At 40.8% G+C, this 14,785-nt stretch overlaps 1 protein-coding gene across 1 annotated transcript; it reads left to right on the top strand.

Annotated features, from left to right (window-relative positions):
* Positions 1–5,157: 5,157 nt before the first annotated feature.
* Positions 5,158–11,643, top strand: LOC138853177 (eukaryotic translation initiation factor 4 gamma 2-like; the record flags this gene model as incomplete). The annotated part of the gene is given in 3 exon segments (XM_070088451.1): positions 5,158–5,344; positions 7,811–7,932; positions 10,398–11,643. Coding segments are annotated over 3 exon segments (375 nt in total), but the record flags the coding sequence as incomplete, so codon positions are not given.
* Between the last annotated feature and the right edge of the window lie 3,142 nt (positions 11,644–14,785).

Genomic DNA, 14,785 nt, shown 5'->3' on the forward strand with positions numbered 1-14,785 from the left:
TTGGATATCAAATTGGGGAGGAGGAGTATGGAAGAAGTGAATGTTTTCAGATACTTGGGAGTTGACGTGTCGGCGGATGGATTTATGAAGGATGAGGTTAATCATAGAATTGATGAGGGAAAAAAGGTGAGTGGTGCGTTGAGGTATATGTGGAGTCAAAAAACGTTATCTATGGAGGCAAAGAAGGGAATGTATGAAAGTATAGTAGTACCAACACTCTTATATGGATGTGAAGCTTGGGTGGTAAATGCAGCAGCGAGGAGACGGTTGGAGGCAGTGGAGATGTCCTGTCTAAGGGCAATGTGAGGTGTAAATATTATGCAGAAAATTCGGAGTGTGGAAATTAGGAGAAGGTGTGGAGTTAATAAAAGCATTAGTCAGAGGGCAGAAGAGGGGTTGTTGAGGTGGTTTGGTCATTTAGAGAGAATGGATCAAAGTAGAATGACATGGAAAGCATATAAATCTATAGGGGAAGGAAAGAGGGGTAGGGGTCGTCCTCGAAAGGGTTGGAAAGAGGGGGTAAAGGAGGTTTTGTGGGCGAGGGGCTTGGACTTACAGCAAGCGTGCATGAGCGTGTTAGATAGGAGTGAATGGAGACGAATGATACTTGGGACCTGACGATCTGTTGGAGTGTGAGCAGGGTAATATTTAGTTTAGGGATTCAGGGAAACCGGTTATTTTCATATAGTCGGACTTGAGTCCTGGAAATGGGAAGTACAATGCCTGCACTTTAAAGGAGGGGTTTGGGATATTGGCAGTTTGGAGGGATATGTTGTGTATCTTTATACGTATATGCTTCTAAGCTGTTGTATTCTGAGCACCTCTGCAAAAGCAGTGATAATGTGTGAGTGTGGTGAAAGTGTTGAATGATGATGAAAGTATTTTCTTTTTGGGGATTTTCTTTCTTTTTTTGGGTCACCCTGCCTCGGTGGGAGACGACCGACTTGTGGGAAAAATATATATATATATATATATATACAGTGGTCCCTCGATTATCGACGGTAATCCGTTCCTGGAGGCCGGTCGATTATCGAAATGGTCGATTTACGAATCAATTTTCCCCATAAGAAATAATGTAAATTCAATTAATCCGTTCCTGACACCCAGAAGTATTAAAACAAAAAATTTTTTTACATGAAATATTCATGTAGTACATAAACAATACAATGGGAAATGATGAATGAAACATTAACAGCATAACACTTACCTTTATTGGAGATTCTTCTTAGTGTATGGGAGACTGGAGGAGGAGGAGAGAGTGGATTGTTTATAGTTTGGAAGGGGAATCCCCTTCCAGCAACACCTCAGGTACCATTTGCTTTTCTGGGGTTGCTTCTTTTCTCTGTTTCTTAATGCCACTAGGACCAGCTTGAGAGTCACTGGAGTCCTGTCTCGCAAAATAACTGTGCAGAGAGCTCTGTTTCTGGCGTCTCTTTAAAACTTCCCTAAAATGGGCCAAGACTCTGTCACTGTACAAGTTGCCGATATGGCTTGCAACATCCTTCTCTGGGTGATGCTTCTCCATAAATCTTTCCATCTTACCCCACATAGTAAAAATCTCCTTAATTTCTGAAGAAGGCACCTTCTTCCATCTCTCTTCCTCCTCCTCTGCACCTCCTCCTCCTCTCACCTTCTTTACCAAAGGTTTGGTACTAGGAGCTTTCTTTGGAGCCATGGTAGCTTATTTAGCACTTAAATAACTTGCAAGCACTAAAATAAATGAAATATTATGAAATATTTCACTGGAGCACGTGAGAGGACCGCCACTAACTGGTAAACAATGGCACACTGGCTTGGAAGGAAGGCTGAGGCGGGTCGAGGCCCGCTTACCTCGTGCATACGCGTCTGGGACGACGGGTCGAGACGGGTCGATAAACGAATTTCGGTCAATTTCCGAGTCAATATTTTGTCGAAAAAACCGGTTGATTTCCGAAATGGTCGACTTTCAGGCCGGTCGATTATTGAGGGACCACTGTGTGTGTGTGTGTGTGTGTGTGTGTGTGTGTGTGTGTGTGTGTGTGTGTGTGTGTGTGTGTGTGTGTGTGTGTGTGTGTGTGTGTATATATATATATATATATATTATATTATATATAATGCAGCAGCGAGGAGACGGTTGGAGGCAGTGGAGATGTCCTCTTTAAGGGCAATGTGTGGTGTAAATATTATGCAGAAAATTCGGAGTGTGGAAATTAGGAGAAGGTGTGGAGTTAATAAAAGCATTAGTCAGAGGGCAGAAGAGGGGTTGTTGAGGTGGTTTGGTCATTTAGAGAGAATGGATCAAAGTAGAATGACATGGAAAGCATATAAATCTATAGGGGAAGGAAGGCGGGGTAGGGGTCGTCCTCGAAAGGGTTGGAGAGAGGGGGTAAAGGAGGTTTTGTGGGTAAGGGGCTTGGACTTCCAGCAAGCGTGCGTGAGCGTGTTAGATAGGAGTGAATGGAGACGAATGGTACTTGGGACCTGACGATCTGTTGGAGTGTGAGCAGGGTAATATTTAGTGAAGGGATTCAGGGAAACCGGTTATTTTCATATAGTCGGACTTGAGTCCTGGAAATGGGAAGTACAATGCCTGCACTTTAAAGGAGTGGTTTGGGATATTGGCAGTTTGGAGGGATATGTTGTGTATCTTTATATGTGTATGCTTCTAGACTGTTGTATTCTGAGCACCTGTGCAAAAACAGTGATAATGTGCGAGTGTGGTGAAAGTGTTGAATGATGATGAAAGTATTTTCTTTTTGGGGATTTTCTTTCTTTTTTGGGTCACCCTGCCTCGGTGGGAGACGGCCGACTTGTTGAAAAAAAAAAAATATATATATATATATATAATTTTAGGCCAATTACATGTACTTTATTCCAATTACATGTACTTTATTCCATTCGACCAAATTCCTAGCTATTTCACTAGTATTACTTCTATTTTATCTATTGAGCACAAGAAATCGCCAACTCAACCGTTTCAACTACAAAATAGCGATTGGAAATTGGTAATTTGGCCAATTTAGTGCAGAGTTCAAAATATTCCAATTTCAAAATAGGGTCCAGAATAAACAATGCAGGCATTCCTGGCACTAAACTAACATTTCCTCTGTTCATTAGTTACGTTTTCAGACTTTACAAATGAATTCCATTTTCATTTTTAATTCACATAATGAATTTTTATTCAAACCAAGAAATAGAAGATTTACTGTCGTGCAATATTGTAATAATTGTATAAATAATATCAGCACATTTTTGAATGTATGTTAGACCCACCAGCTGGCGTGTGTTATACATGTGAGGTCATTTGTTTACTCTTGAACATCGGCAAAAATTTAACATTTCCGCTACTTTGAGCTCAGTTTCAAGCCATTTTTCAGTACTAAAACCAATCAAAATCATCTCTGTTTCTGTAATATATCTTCCACTCTATCAAATGAGACCCTCTTTACCAAAGGGCTGGCACTAGAAACTTTCTTTGGGCCCATGGTGGCTTATTTAGCAGTTACAAGCACTAAAAACAATGGAATAATACAAAATGTATCACATGTATGCGTGGAATCGTCCTCACTGGCTTGTAAACAATGGCACACTGGCTGTACATGGAGTGTCTGGGCCGCTCATGGCATGCAGACACGTTTGGGACTATTGTCTTTAACCAAGTTCTTTGTTGCTAACTGAGCTAATATTTTGACACAAAAAGTGTTGTTATCCGATGACGTCGTTAACTGAGGGTCCACTGTATATATACTCTAGAATAAATAAAATAAGCCATAATATGACGAGTGGTGGTGGCACCTTCTGCTCCCGCACTGACCATATCTTCCCATTCTTTCCCTTCTGACAGTGGAGTGCTTGCCAGGCTAACTACACTAGATCACTAGTTTCATAAGGCAAACACTGAAACATTGTATTTATAAATAAGAAATATTGTATAAAAAGATAATAAAACATAGGCAATGTAAAGAAATAAACTGGTTTTATGAAGTGTACGTACACTGGCGGAGGTGGAGGATGGAAGATAGCTTACCTGCTACACTCTTAATGCTTCACTTTATCACTGAACTTAATTACTCCACTCTTCATGCTACGCTTTATCGCTGAACTTAATTGCTATGCTCTTAATGCTACACTTAATGGCTAAGGGGGAAGTCGCTTATAACTCGGATTTTGGGTCGTTACTCAGCAAAAAATTGACCGAGTAGCTGCTTGGATCTCGGAAACTCGCGTGTTAGGGCACTCGTAAGTCGAGGTTCCACTGTATACCCAGTGAAAAGCAGGGGTGTGGTTGGCACAATAGGAAACACTATCAACATCATGGCTACAAATTATTCAACGTCTTACCAGAAGATATCAGAAACACTGCTGGAACAATTGCAGAAGTAAAGAGGAAACTGGACAAGTATCTTCACCAGGTGCCAAATCAACAAGGCTGTGATGGATACATGGGGCAGCGGGCTTTCAGCAGCAACAGCCTGGTTGGCCAGGCTAGCACCAGATGGCTATGCTCTGGGAGTAGAAAGTCTCTCAAAACTCATCAAAGGTATATGAAATGTGCAAATTACTCAATTGTTAAATCCCAATTGACAGTTTGCCTGTTACCTTAATGCCATGGCCTGATTATGCAATACTATACATATTTATAACAGAGTGCAAAATGGTATCATGAGTAAAGGCAAAGTGACTTAGTTTTGTCTGGTGGGATTTCAGAGGCCTAATAATGGCAGCAGTGTAATATCAAGATACATAAAATGGTGTTAAGGCAAGTTACCAGTGTTTGTGAAAAAATGTTAATGTCACTATGAAAATTATGGCTCCAGAGCAGTAAAATCTGGCTCTTTCAGTTAATATTAATTGCAACAAAAAATCATGGGCAATGTAAGAAATAAGTGAGTATCCCACCAAGGAAGGGTGACCCCCCACCCCTCCCTACAAAAAAAAAATTGCATATGCATTCACCATTCATTAACTTTTGCCAGAAGTGTGCTGACATGATCCAGATGACCAATCCAAACTGTAACATTGATAGATCATTTGCTTTGAGGTCTATGCATTTCTAGATAAACAGCTGATTGGTGGTACATGGCTGCTATGATAAAAAAAAAAAATTGGATTACCTATATACTTTACTGAATAATTTTCCTTCATTTTTAAGTTTTTGTTTACCATTTTATGTTCCAGGAAACTACTTTGTGTACTGGATCTGACCCATCAGTCATCCCAGAGAAGTTGGTTACTGAACAAGAACAGGAACTTTTGGCAAAGTTCAAGCCTGTGTTACAGGCTTTTCTACATGACCATCTTCCTCTTCAGGTCACTGCTGTGTATGCACTGCAGGTCTTCACATACACTCAGAACTTCCCCAAAGGTTAATATTCCTGAATCTGATCATTTAAAGTTTCATTTTAAGGATTCTCTTACACAAGAATTTTTTACTTTTTTTTTTTTTTTTTTTTTTTTTTTTTTTTTTTTTTTTTTTAATTTTTACTTCTGTCATAAGCAATTACTTTGAGAGACCTGAGGCCATCTAACAAATTTGTTTGAAGTACGTACTAATTTTAATGTATACAGGAGGGCCCCACTTATATGCAGGTTGGTTCTGGGCTACTGCTGTAAAGGGAAACCGCCTTTTTTTTTTCACATTCAAGTGAATATAAAAGCCTGAGAATATGTTTACAGTATCATATATTAAATGAGCAATAGAGCTAGGCCTAAAAAATGCATATATAGTGGAACTCTGGATTTCGTACTGCACTACATCACAGTTTCATAAGGAAAACATTGAAACTATGTACGTAATTTATAAATTAGAAATACAGTGGACCCCCGGTTAACGATATTTTTTCAATCCAGAAGTATGTTCAGGTGCCAGTACTGACCGAATTTGTTCCCATAAGGAATATTGTGAAGTAGATTAGTCCATTTCAGACCCCCAAACATACACGTACAAACACACTTACATAAATACACTTACATAATTGGTCGCATTCGGAGGTGATCGTTATGCGGGGGTCCACTGTATTGTATAAAAACATGAGTGAGAATGTAAAGAAAGAGTGGTTATTGTATGTATACTATAATATGCTCCCATAAGGAATATTGTAAATTAGATTAGTCTGTATCAAACCCCCAAAAATACACTTACAAAAGCACTTTCTAAAATACACTTGCATAATTGTTCGAGTTGGGAGCTGATCATAAGTCGGGGGTCCACTGTACATACTTACCTAGGAGGAGATGCTGGCAGAGGCTTAGGGTGGTGGAAGATAGCACAGGGTGGCGTATGTTGTCAGTGGCCCCATAAACCTTTAACAATATTGGAGGAGTTAGTTTCGTGTTGTCCTTTCTATCGCTTATTCGCTTAACTTACTTGCTACGTACACTTAATGCTACACTTTATCGCTGGCTGGCGCTATAGCCTTTATCGACTCGTGCTGCTTTAGTATCATACGTATCATAGAATCACTGAAGAATTCTATTGTGTTTCTCGCCTTTTTTATCAAAGGGCTGGCACTCTGAACTTTCTTTAGGCCCATGGTGGCTTATTTAGCAGTCATAAGCACAAAAAAACAATGGATTATTACAAAATGTTTCGGAGTAATGTTTACTCGCCTATTAACAAAGGCAGACTTGAGTCACAAACATACAAGTGGATGTGTCTGATACGTACGACTTCCGGGTGGAGGTACAAAATCTGGTCCAAAATTTTGCTCAAAAAAAGTAGTCAATATCCGAAACATACGATATTGGGTGCGTACAAAATCCAGAGTTCCACTGTACTGTACACAAATTACTTCTCTTCTTTCAACAAACCAGCTGTATCCCACCGAGGCAGGGTGGCTTAAAATGAAAAACAGAAGTTTCTCCTCATAACTTTAGTAATGTGTACAGGAGAAGGGGTTACTACTAACCCCTTGCTTCTGGCATTTCAGTCGCCACTTATGACACACATGGCTTATGGAGGAAGAATTCTATTCCACTTTCCCATGGAGACGAATTACTTGAAGTATTTACAGGAGGCCCTCCATGTTTGCGAGGGTTAAGGGATCAAGAACCTCGCAAATCTTGAAAATTCGTGAATGTTTGGTGCACAAATATGATGTATGGAAATGTAATAATACTGTACTGAAGCGTTCGTGAAAGTTTTGATGCACAAATATATTGTAGGGTAGGGAAATATAATAATAGCATTTACTTAGGCTAACAGTACTGCTTCTTTAACCTATTGAACCATGAAAACATCATAAAATATTGTATGTTCATGTTATGGTTTAATAGTAAATAATGAACAAACAAAACACTTGCCACTCGTGAGGTTAGGCAGATGAACTCTGATGACTAGTGATGATGGTGACAGTGACGATGGTGGTGGTGATAGCCATGCAGTTACAGTTGAATGGATCTGATTAATATGGAGTGTAACTGCATGGAATGATGAGTCTAGCATGTGGATTCTAACTCTTCACTGCCGACATTGCTAGAGTTAGCAACGGAGTCAGATTCTGCCGCAGGTTGAGGTTCAGGTGAGACGGTAGGGGTAGCAGCTGGGCATTCGTGAATGTTCGAAGATCATGAAAGTGGATCACGCAAAAGTGGAAGGCTAGCTGTGCGTCCTTAGTTTATAGCGATTGGTGAATATATTTATTATAGGAAGTCTGAATAAATGAAGACTGGGTATAATTTAAAAATCACTGGATTAGTGAAACGCTGTAAAGCAGGGCCCGCCTGTATTGTAATTTGATTGACATTTACAGTTGGTAAAAGTCAAAGAAATCTATACTTTTTTCATAAATCAAAACTTTTTCTTCAGTGACATTGCCAATTTTTTGCACAGGCATGTTGCTGAGGTGGTTTGTGAATCTGTATGATCTGGAGATTATTGAAGAAGATGCCTTCTTAAGTTGGAAAGAAGACTTGAGCCAAGACTACCCTGGCAAGGGAAAAGCTCTCTTCCAGGTGAGTTGGTAGAAACGCTTTACTTTTGTAATTATTCCATGATGCTCATTGGGAGGGTTTTAACACTTTCACTGTCACTACCCCTGAAATTAAGTGTTGACTGTGGCAATTTAAAAAAAAACTGTTCTAATGGTGAAGAATCTGTCTGAAGGTAATGATGCCATCAATGTAAAATTTGATGGGAAATTTATAGAATTATTTAGGCGCTAGTATGCCTGATGTTCTATCGCATACAAGAAACTGCGCTTTCACCCCTCAGAATTACCTACTTAGTGCGCAAAAGTTGGCAGTTTGGCCAATTTTACAGAAAATTCAAGTTCAAATTTAAAAAGTCCAAGATAAACACTGTAGGCATTCCAGCCACTAAAGTAACCTTCCCTCTGTTCATTAATCATGTCCCCAGGCCTTCTATATAACACTTGCCCTCCATTTTGAATCCACTCAAAATATCGAAGTTTTGCCCTGTTTCTTGGATAAAATTCAGCCAAGAATGAATGGTCATGGTTTAGGCTGCCCAAGTTGAAGTGCCCTTCCTCAGGAAAATGTCAAAAAAAAAAAAAAAAAAAAATGCTGCTTTGAGACCTATTTATAGCTACTTCTGGTCTGCCACTGACCAAAAATCATCTCTTTGACCAGCCTCAGTTGCTATATTAAACCAAATAAGGTGAGAGGTTTGCTTTTTCTCATGCATGTTTTTTTTTTTTTTCTTCACACCCATCATAAACCCTTCTCATGTCTTGGCCACACAGTACTGCTTGCGGTATAGTAGAGGACACTGCACAAAACTTAGATCTACTTAAACAACATGGGAGTCATTGTAGATGTATGTGGAATGGTTAATTATGCCTATGGTAGTTAATGTTTGAGAATAGCTGTGGCTAAATTTATTCATGTTGGAGTATGAGCAAGGTAACATTTTGTGAATGGGTTCAGTGAGACCAGTTGGCCAGCTTTGAGTCCTGGAGGTGGGAAGCACAGTGCCTGCACTCACGAGGGACAGGGATGTTTAGCAGTTTGGAGGGGGCACCGTACGTAGGTGGGAGACAGCCGGTTTGTTTAAAGAAAAATGAACAAAAATGTAATTGTATTCCTGTCAAAATTTTAATTGGTTTAATACATATTAAATGTTGCAGTAAGGTAGAAACTAAAGATAGTGGAAATGATGCACCAGAGATCAGTGTGGAATGTATGTATGTATTCCAAGTAAAAAAAAGTGTGTGCTAACTAGAGAGGTTAGAAGTGAGAAATATTTTTGGTGCACTTCCCCTTCCCCATGCATTCCCATCACATTTACACAAATAAGTGACTTATTTTTAATTGTAGGTGCATGCATATTAAATAACCGTGAAAAATTGTACTCTAGGCTCCTGTTAGTGGTATCAGCATTGATTTGGATTCTGTGGTAATTGGTAGCACAATGTTTATCAACCAGTGCTATGCTTTGAGGGTATTGTTTTTTTATATTCCTGTTCAAGCCTTAGCTATTCTAATTTTGTTTGGGCATTAATCACTTAATGCCATCCATATCTTGCTGGTTCTGGAATTTATTTAATGATTTTTTTATTTTTTTATTAACATATCGGCTGTTTTCCCACCAAGGTAGGGTGGCCCAAAAAAGAAAAACTTTCACCATCATTCACTCTATCGCTCTTGCCAGAGGCACACTTAAACTAGTTATAAAACTACAACATTAATACGCTTTCAGAGTGCAGGCACTGTACTTCCCATTCCTTTGGATAGTTTTCTTCCAGGAATTGTATGAGTTGACCACTGTCCAGCACAAGAATAAAAGCTTATACCCCCTCAGCCAACACATTCCATAGAACCTGTCTGCATGTATATTTTATCCACCAGCCCCATGTTTACATTATAGTTCACATTAACACTGCTGCATTAGTGCACTTGCATATACTACATATAATGGTATCAGAATTTTTCCAGCTATTTGACCTTTGTGCACATCAGCCAGTTATTTATATTTGTCGTACCAGTTAGTGCTAGAATCTTGTTTGCTCTGAAGCTGCGTAATCAAAGCTTTAGAAAATGCAGACTGACAGTCCTGCATTGGTGTTTGAGAGTGGACTGCATGCAGTGACCATTGAAGAGGCTGGAGGTACAAATGTTGTGCATGGAAGGTTGGTTGTGTGGGCACATTCTGAATGGTTGGATGGTGTGGAAAAGGTGTAGTTAGGTAGGGAAATTATAAAATGTGTCTGTGGGCATGTTGTAATGGAGTAAATGCTTGTGGTCTTGGGAATCTTAGTTGATGTGACATTAATGTGATAATTCTGGTAATAGCTGACTGGACTTTTGGAGATGGGGAAAGGATAATGCTTGCATTTAGAAATTGAATGCATTTTCTTCAAGGGTCACACTGGCCTGGTAGTTAATCCATGTTGAAATGTATGTTAATATATATATATTTTCCCCCCCTTTTTTTTCTTTTTTTTTTTTTTTTTTTTAAGGTGAATCAGTGGCTTACTTGGCTGCAGGAAACTGAAGATGATGATGAAGAGGAAGAAGAAGCCTGATTTTGTCAACAAAGTTTCATTGCTATATGAACAAGGAATTATGATCAGTGAATGTCAAGATATTGTTAGATGGAGATAAATTGGAATTGATAAGATTGCCAGTATAAGATGCAGCCAATATAGAAGTATGATGAAATGAGAACTATGAATGAATCAGAACCCTTGCTCTGAGGAGACTGTCCTGTTTCTAAGCTTCCTGGGTATTTAACCCTATTATTCTCCTGTTGCTGCTGTTTGAGGCAGAGACAGTCAGAACTCCTGGGAACAAGGCTTTGACCAGTGCTCTTGGATGAGGTAACTAAACATAAGTTTAATGAAGCTGGATTCAGAGTAAAAGAATTAGAAAACAGTGAGTTTCAGCCTTTGTTGGTTCAGGAATTTTGAGGTTTTGGCTAACACCAAAGTGTTCTCAAAACAATACAAGATGAAAAAGTGTAAAAAGACAACAAAAAAAAAAAAGGAAAATTTTCCTATAAAACTGAAATGATGCCTTAGTGTTGTATGACATTGCTACATAATCTCTCGTAATTCAATTAGCGCTTCAAGTTGTCATCACTTAGATGTATAGTAACATATTTAGCAAGCACTTCACTATTTAACTGTTTTTAAACCTTTGTGACTGATATTTTTTATGTACTCTATAGCTTTATTTTCCACCATTTTATTTTACCAAATATGTGTTATACATTGGATAAATTAATAATGGTGTAATGGAGGTAACTTCTCTTATGAGAATTACAAAGTTAGATGGTAGATTTGTTTTGTACTCGAATATTAAGTATGTTAGTGTAAAGTGTGTATGAGGATTTTTATCAAGAATACCCCCATCGTACATAGGAGTGTTATTTTGGTTCATTAGGATTTTTCAGCCTTTGGGTTAAACACTCAACTCTCAATTTTCAGAATTCCAATTATGGGAATGTCTTCAAAATTTTAGGCAGTGTGAGACTGAGTAAATCATTCCATAATTAGTAGCCTTGGAGTTTGGATGTTCTTTCACCACTTCGCTGTCATTGCCTGCAGCTGTAGCACTGACCAATAAACATCACTCTGAAAGTCTGTTTGCATTCCTTAGATTTTTATATACTGTAAATTTTAATTATGTTATGAAATGTCATTGTTGCACTAAGAGCTGTTCCATACTTTTATGCTGTATGACCTGTATAAATTATTAACCTTATTAGATCTTGTATCATTTGCTTTCTTTCTCGGTATTTCCTTTCAAATTTATACAGATGGCATTTGTTTCCTGCTATCAAAAAAGTGATGCAAAACCCATGTGGGTCATTTAGTGCTGCATGACAAAGAACTACATTGGAGAATGAATGCAGGTGAGTGCCAGGAGTGTCATTCAGCATTGCTCCTCTTTCTTAGTATTTGAGTGGCCTCTCCTACTCTTACTACCTCCCCACTACTACCACCACCTGCTTATATATATCTATCCTGCTCTCCTTTTCATTAGTGTGACTGTAAATGGTCCAAGTCAGACTGAAACGTCGTCGTAAGCTCCTCTCTTCTATGTGCGGGTTATTTGTGTATTCCAGTCATGGTATTGTGCCTTTGTTATTTAAGAACTGAAATGAAAATGGGCCTTGAAAGAGGGCAACATTAATTAAGGTATTGCCTCTTCAAGGGAGGGGCTCCTTGGCTATTGGACCCTTCAGTCTTCTTCCGACTGAACCTAATTAACCCCGAATCCTCCCCGTACTTCCTTTACCATTCCTCATCTCTCCATCCCTTCCCTTTTCCTTTCCTTTTTTCAGCCTTTGGGGTTCTTCCCTCAGGCATTCTAGTTTCTAGCCTCTTCAAGGGGGGCTCCTTGGCGTGGTGAAGAGGCTCTTGGTCTGAGGAATTAGACCTGTCGGTCTACTTCCTCAGACCGAATCTAATTACCCCCCAATCCCCCGTTCCCTATCCCATCCTCCCCTTTTTCCTTTCCTCCTCCTCTTCCTCCTCCCCATCCTCCCCTTTTTCCTTTCCTTTTTGGCCTTTGGGTTTTTTTTTTTTTTTTCCCACAGGCACGCAAGTTCCTAGGTAGGGGAAAGGGTACCGGGGTCCATCCCATTCCGTTGAGGTTCTTGGCAGTGGCGTAGTTTGCTGTGGAATCTGGATTGCCTGGGGATGTCCTGATCCCTCTCCAGTATCCTGGAGGGTGGCTTTGGGTGTCTCTCGGGCGCCGGGTGTAACTCTGGAAGCCACCTTTCGGATTCCGGGGGTGATGGCCGAAGGAGGTATGCTTTGTGGCGGATTTCCAGCTGCCCTCTCTTTTGTCCACCGAGGTAGCTCGGCAGATGTGAGGTTGCTATGCCGGTTTACTGGCATGATGGGTAGGGTATGGCACGGGTTCCATGCTGCATCTGCGCTACTTGGGGTGCTGAGGTCCTCTTGGGCGCGGAGGGAGATTTCTGGCCCTTTCATTCCTCCTAGGAACTATCCCTCTCCGGTCCCCCCTTTTTTTTATTTTTTTTTTTTATTTTTATTTTCTTTTTTTTTCTTAAAAACAAAAAGAAAGAAGTAACCTAACCATGGCAGCCCTAGTCCATGAACCTGCTAACCCCGGGCCCCTTCTTGATACCGCACCCCGTTCTGACCCGCCTCGTCTTTGGACCACTCTTCGGACATTCCTCATGCCTCTGTACCTCTTGCCGGTGCTGTTTCCTCACCCGCTTCAGGTACTGAGGCCTCGACTGACTCCTTCAATTTATCTGACCTTCGCTCTCCTCTGACTATGCTTCTGGCCTCTCCCTCTACGGTGCGGCAATTTTCGAATCGCCGGCCCGTTCCACGTCGGACCAACTCTGGTCCCACGCCTAAACGACAACTACAATTACCTGCTGATGATACTTCTCCACCTTCTCGCTCTTCTCAGAAAAGATCGACACGTCCTTCACTACCTTTCCACGCTCAGTTTCAGACTGCACAATGGACTAAATTCTTCACTTTACGACCAATTTCCTCTACTGCCTATCTTTCTGACCACAGTATTGGCAGGGCACTCCTATGCCATGTTGGTAAAGATATTTCTTTTCATGCTCTTAAGAGCGGTACGCGCATCATCACCGTACAGAATGCTACCCAGGCTCATGAGCTTTCTCGTCTTTCCCATATCAATACTGTTCCTGTAACTATTGAAAAGCATCATTCCCTCAATTCTTGTAGTGGTACCGTCATTCTGCCCCATACCATAGTTCAACAAAATTTCCAGACATGTGGCACTGACATTCTTGAACAGCTGGAACTCCAAGATCTCCCAATCCTCAAGGTAGACACTACGTTCTTCCTGCCCGCGGGCGGAGACGATACCCTAGCAATGTGGCTCATTTAACTTTTGACAGCCATGAACTCCCATCCTCAGTTTATGTAGCAGGACATCGGTTACAAGTTCGAAAGGTGATCCCTACACCGCAACAGTGTAGAAATTGCTGGCGATTTGGCCATCCAGCGAAATATTGCAGATCTATCGCCGAATGCCCAGTCTGTGGTGCCGATGACCATTCTAATACGTCTTGCAATCGACCTCCCTCTTGCCTTAATTGTCATGAGGCTCACCCTTCGTACTCTCGCCATTGTCAAGTCTACTTAAACGAGCGGGAAATCCGTTACCTCAAAGAGGCAGAAGGTCTCTCTTATGCCATGGCAGTTTCTCATCTCCGCCTCCAAGGGAGACTACCTCGTGTTTCTTATTCCCGTGTTTCAAAACGTCCCCCCACTCCTGGTATCCCATCTTCTGCACCCACCTCTGTGGTTACCTCTCCCATAGTCACTCCTGCAGCTAATTCTTTTGCTGTCCTCGACTCAGACGTCCCTACTTCAACGTCTCAGTATGATCTTGCTTCTTCATGTTCTCTCTCACAAGCCTCAGTAACGACGAGACCTCGTATGACACCTCCCAATTGTCCCTCTACTTCTCAAAAGTCAAAAAAAGTTTCGTTAACACCTCCTACCCATCTTCCACCTCCTCATTTTCCCTTCCCTGTCTCTGTACCTGGTTCTCCCCCTCTCACTAGCTCTGTTACAAGTGTAGAGGTTCACCCTCCTCCTCGTACTGTACCTTCCTCCCCTGTTCCCTCCCAAGTTTGTTGCCACCTCCCCGGTTTCTGCCTCTTCTGTCCCCTTCCACGCTTCTCCAGTTCCCTCCACCCTTCCGTCCCCCCCTACCTTGGTACAGTCCATTACAGTTCCAATCTTGACTCATCCTCCCCCTACCATTTCCAATATTGTCTCCCATATGACGTCTCTGAATTCTGAAACACTTGAAGCAGTCTCTGAATATATTGCAGAGACCAAACCATCAATGGACACTGATCCACCCTCCGCTCCTT

Source organism: Cherax quadricarinatus, chromosome 24 (genome assembly GCF_038502225.1).
Source record: "Cherax quadricarinatus isolate ZL_2023a chromosome 24, ASM3850222v1, whole genome shotgun sequence".
NCBI classification, from domain to species: domain Eukaryota; kingdom Metazoa; phylum Arthropoda; class Malacostraca; order Decapoda; family Parastacidae; genus Cherax; species Cherax quadricarinatus.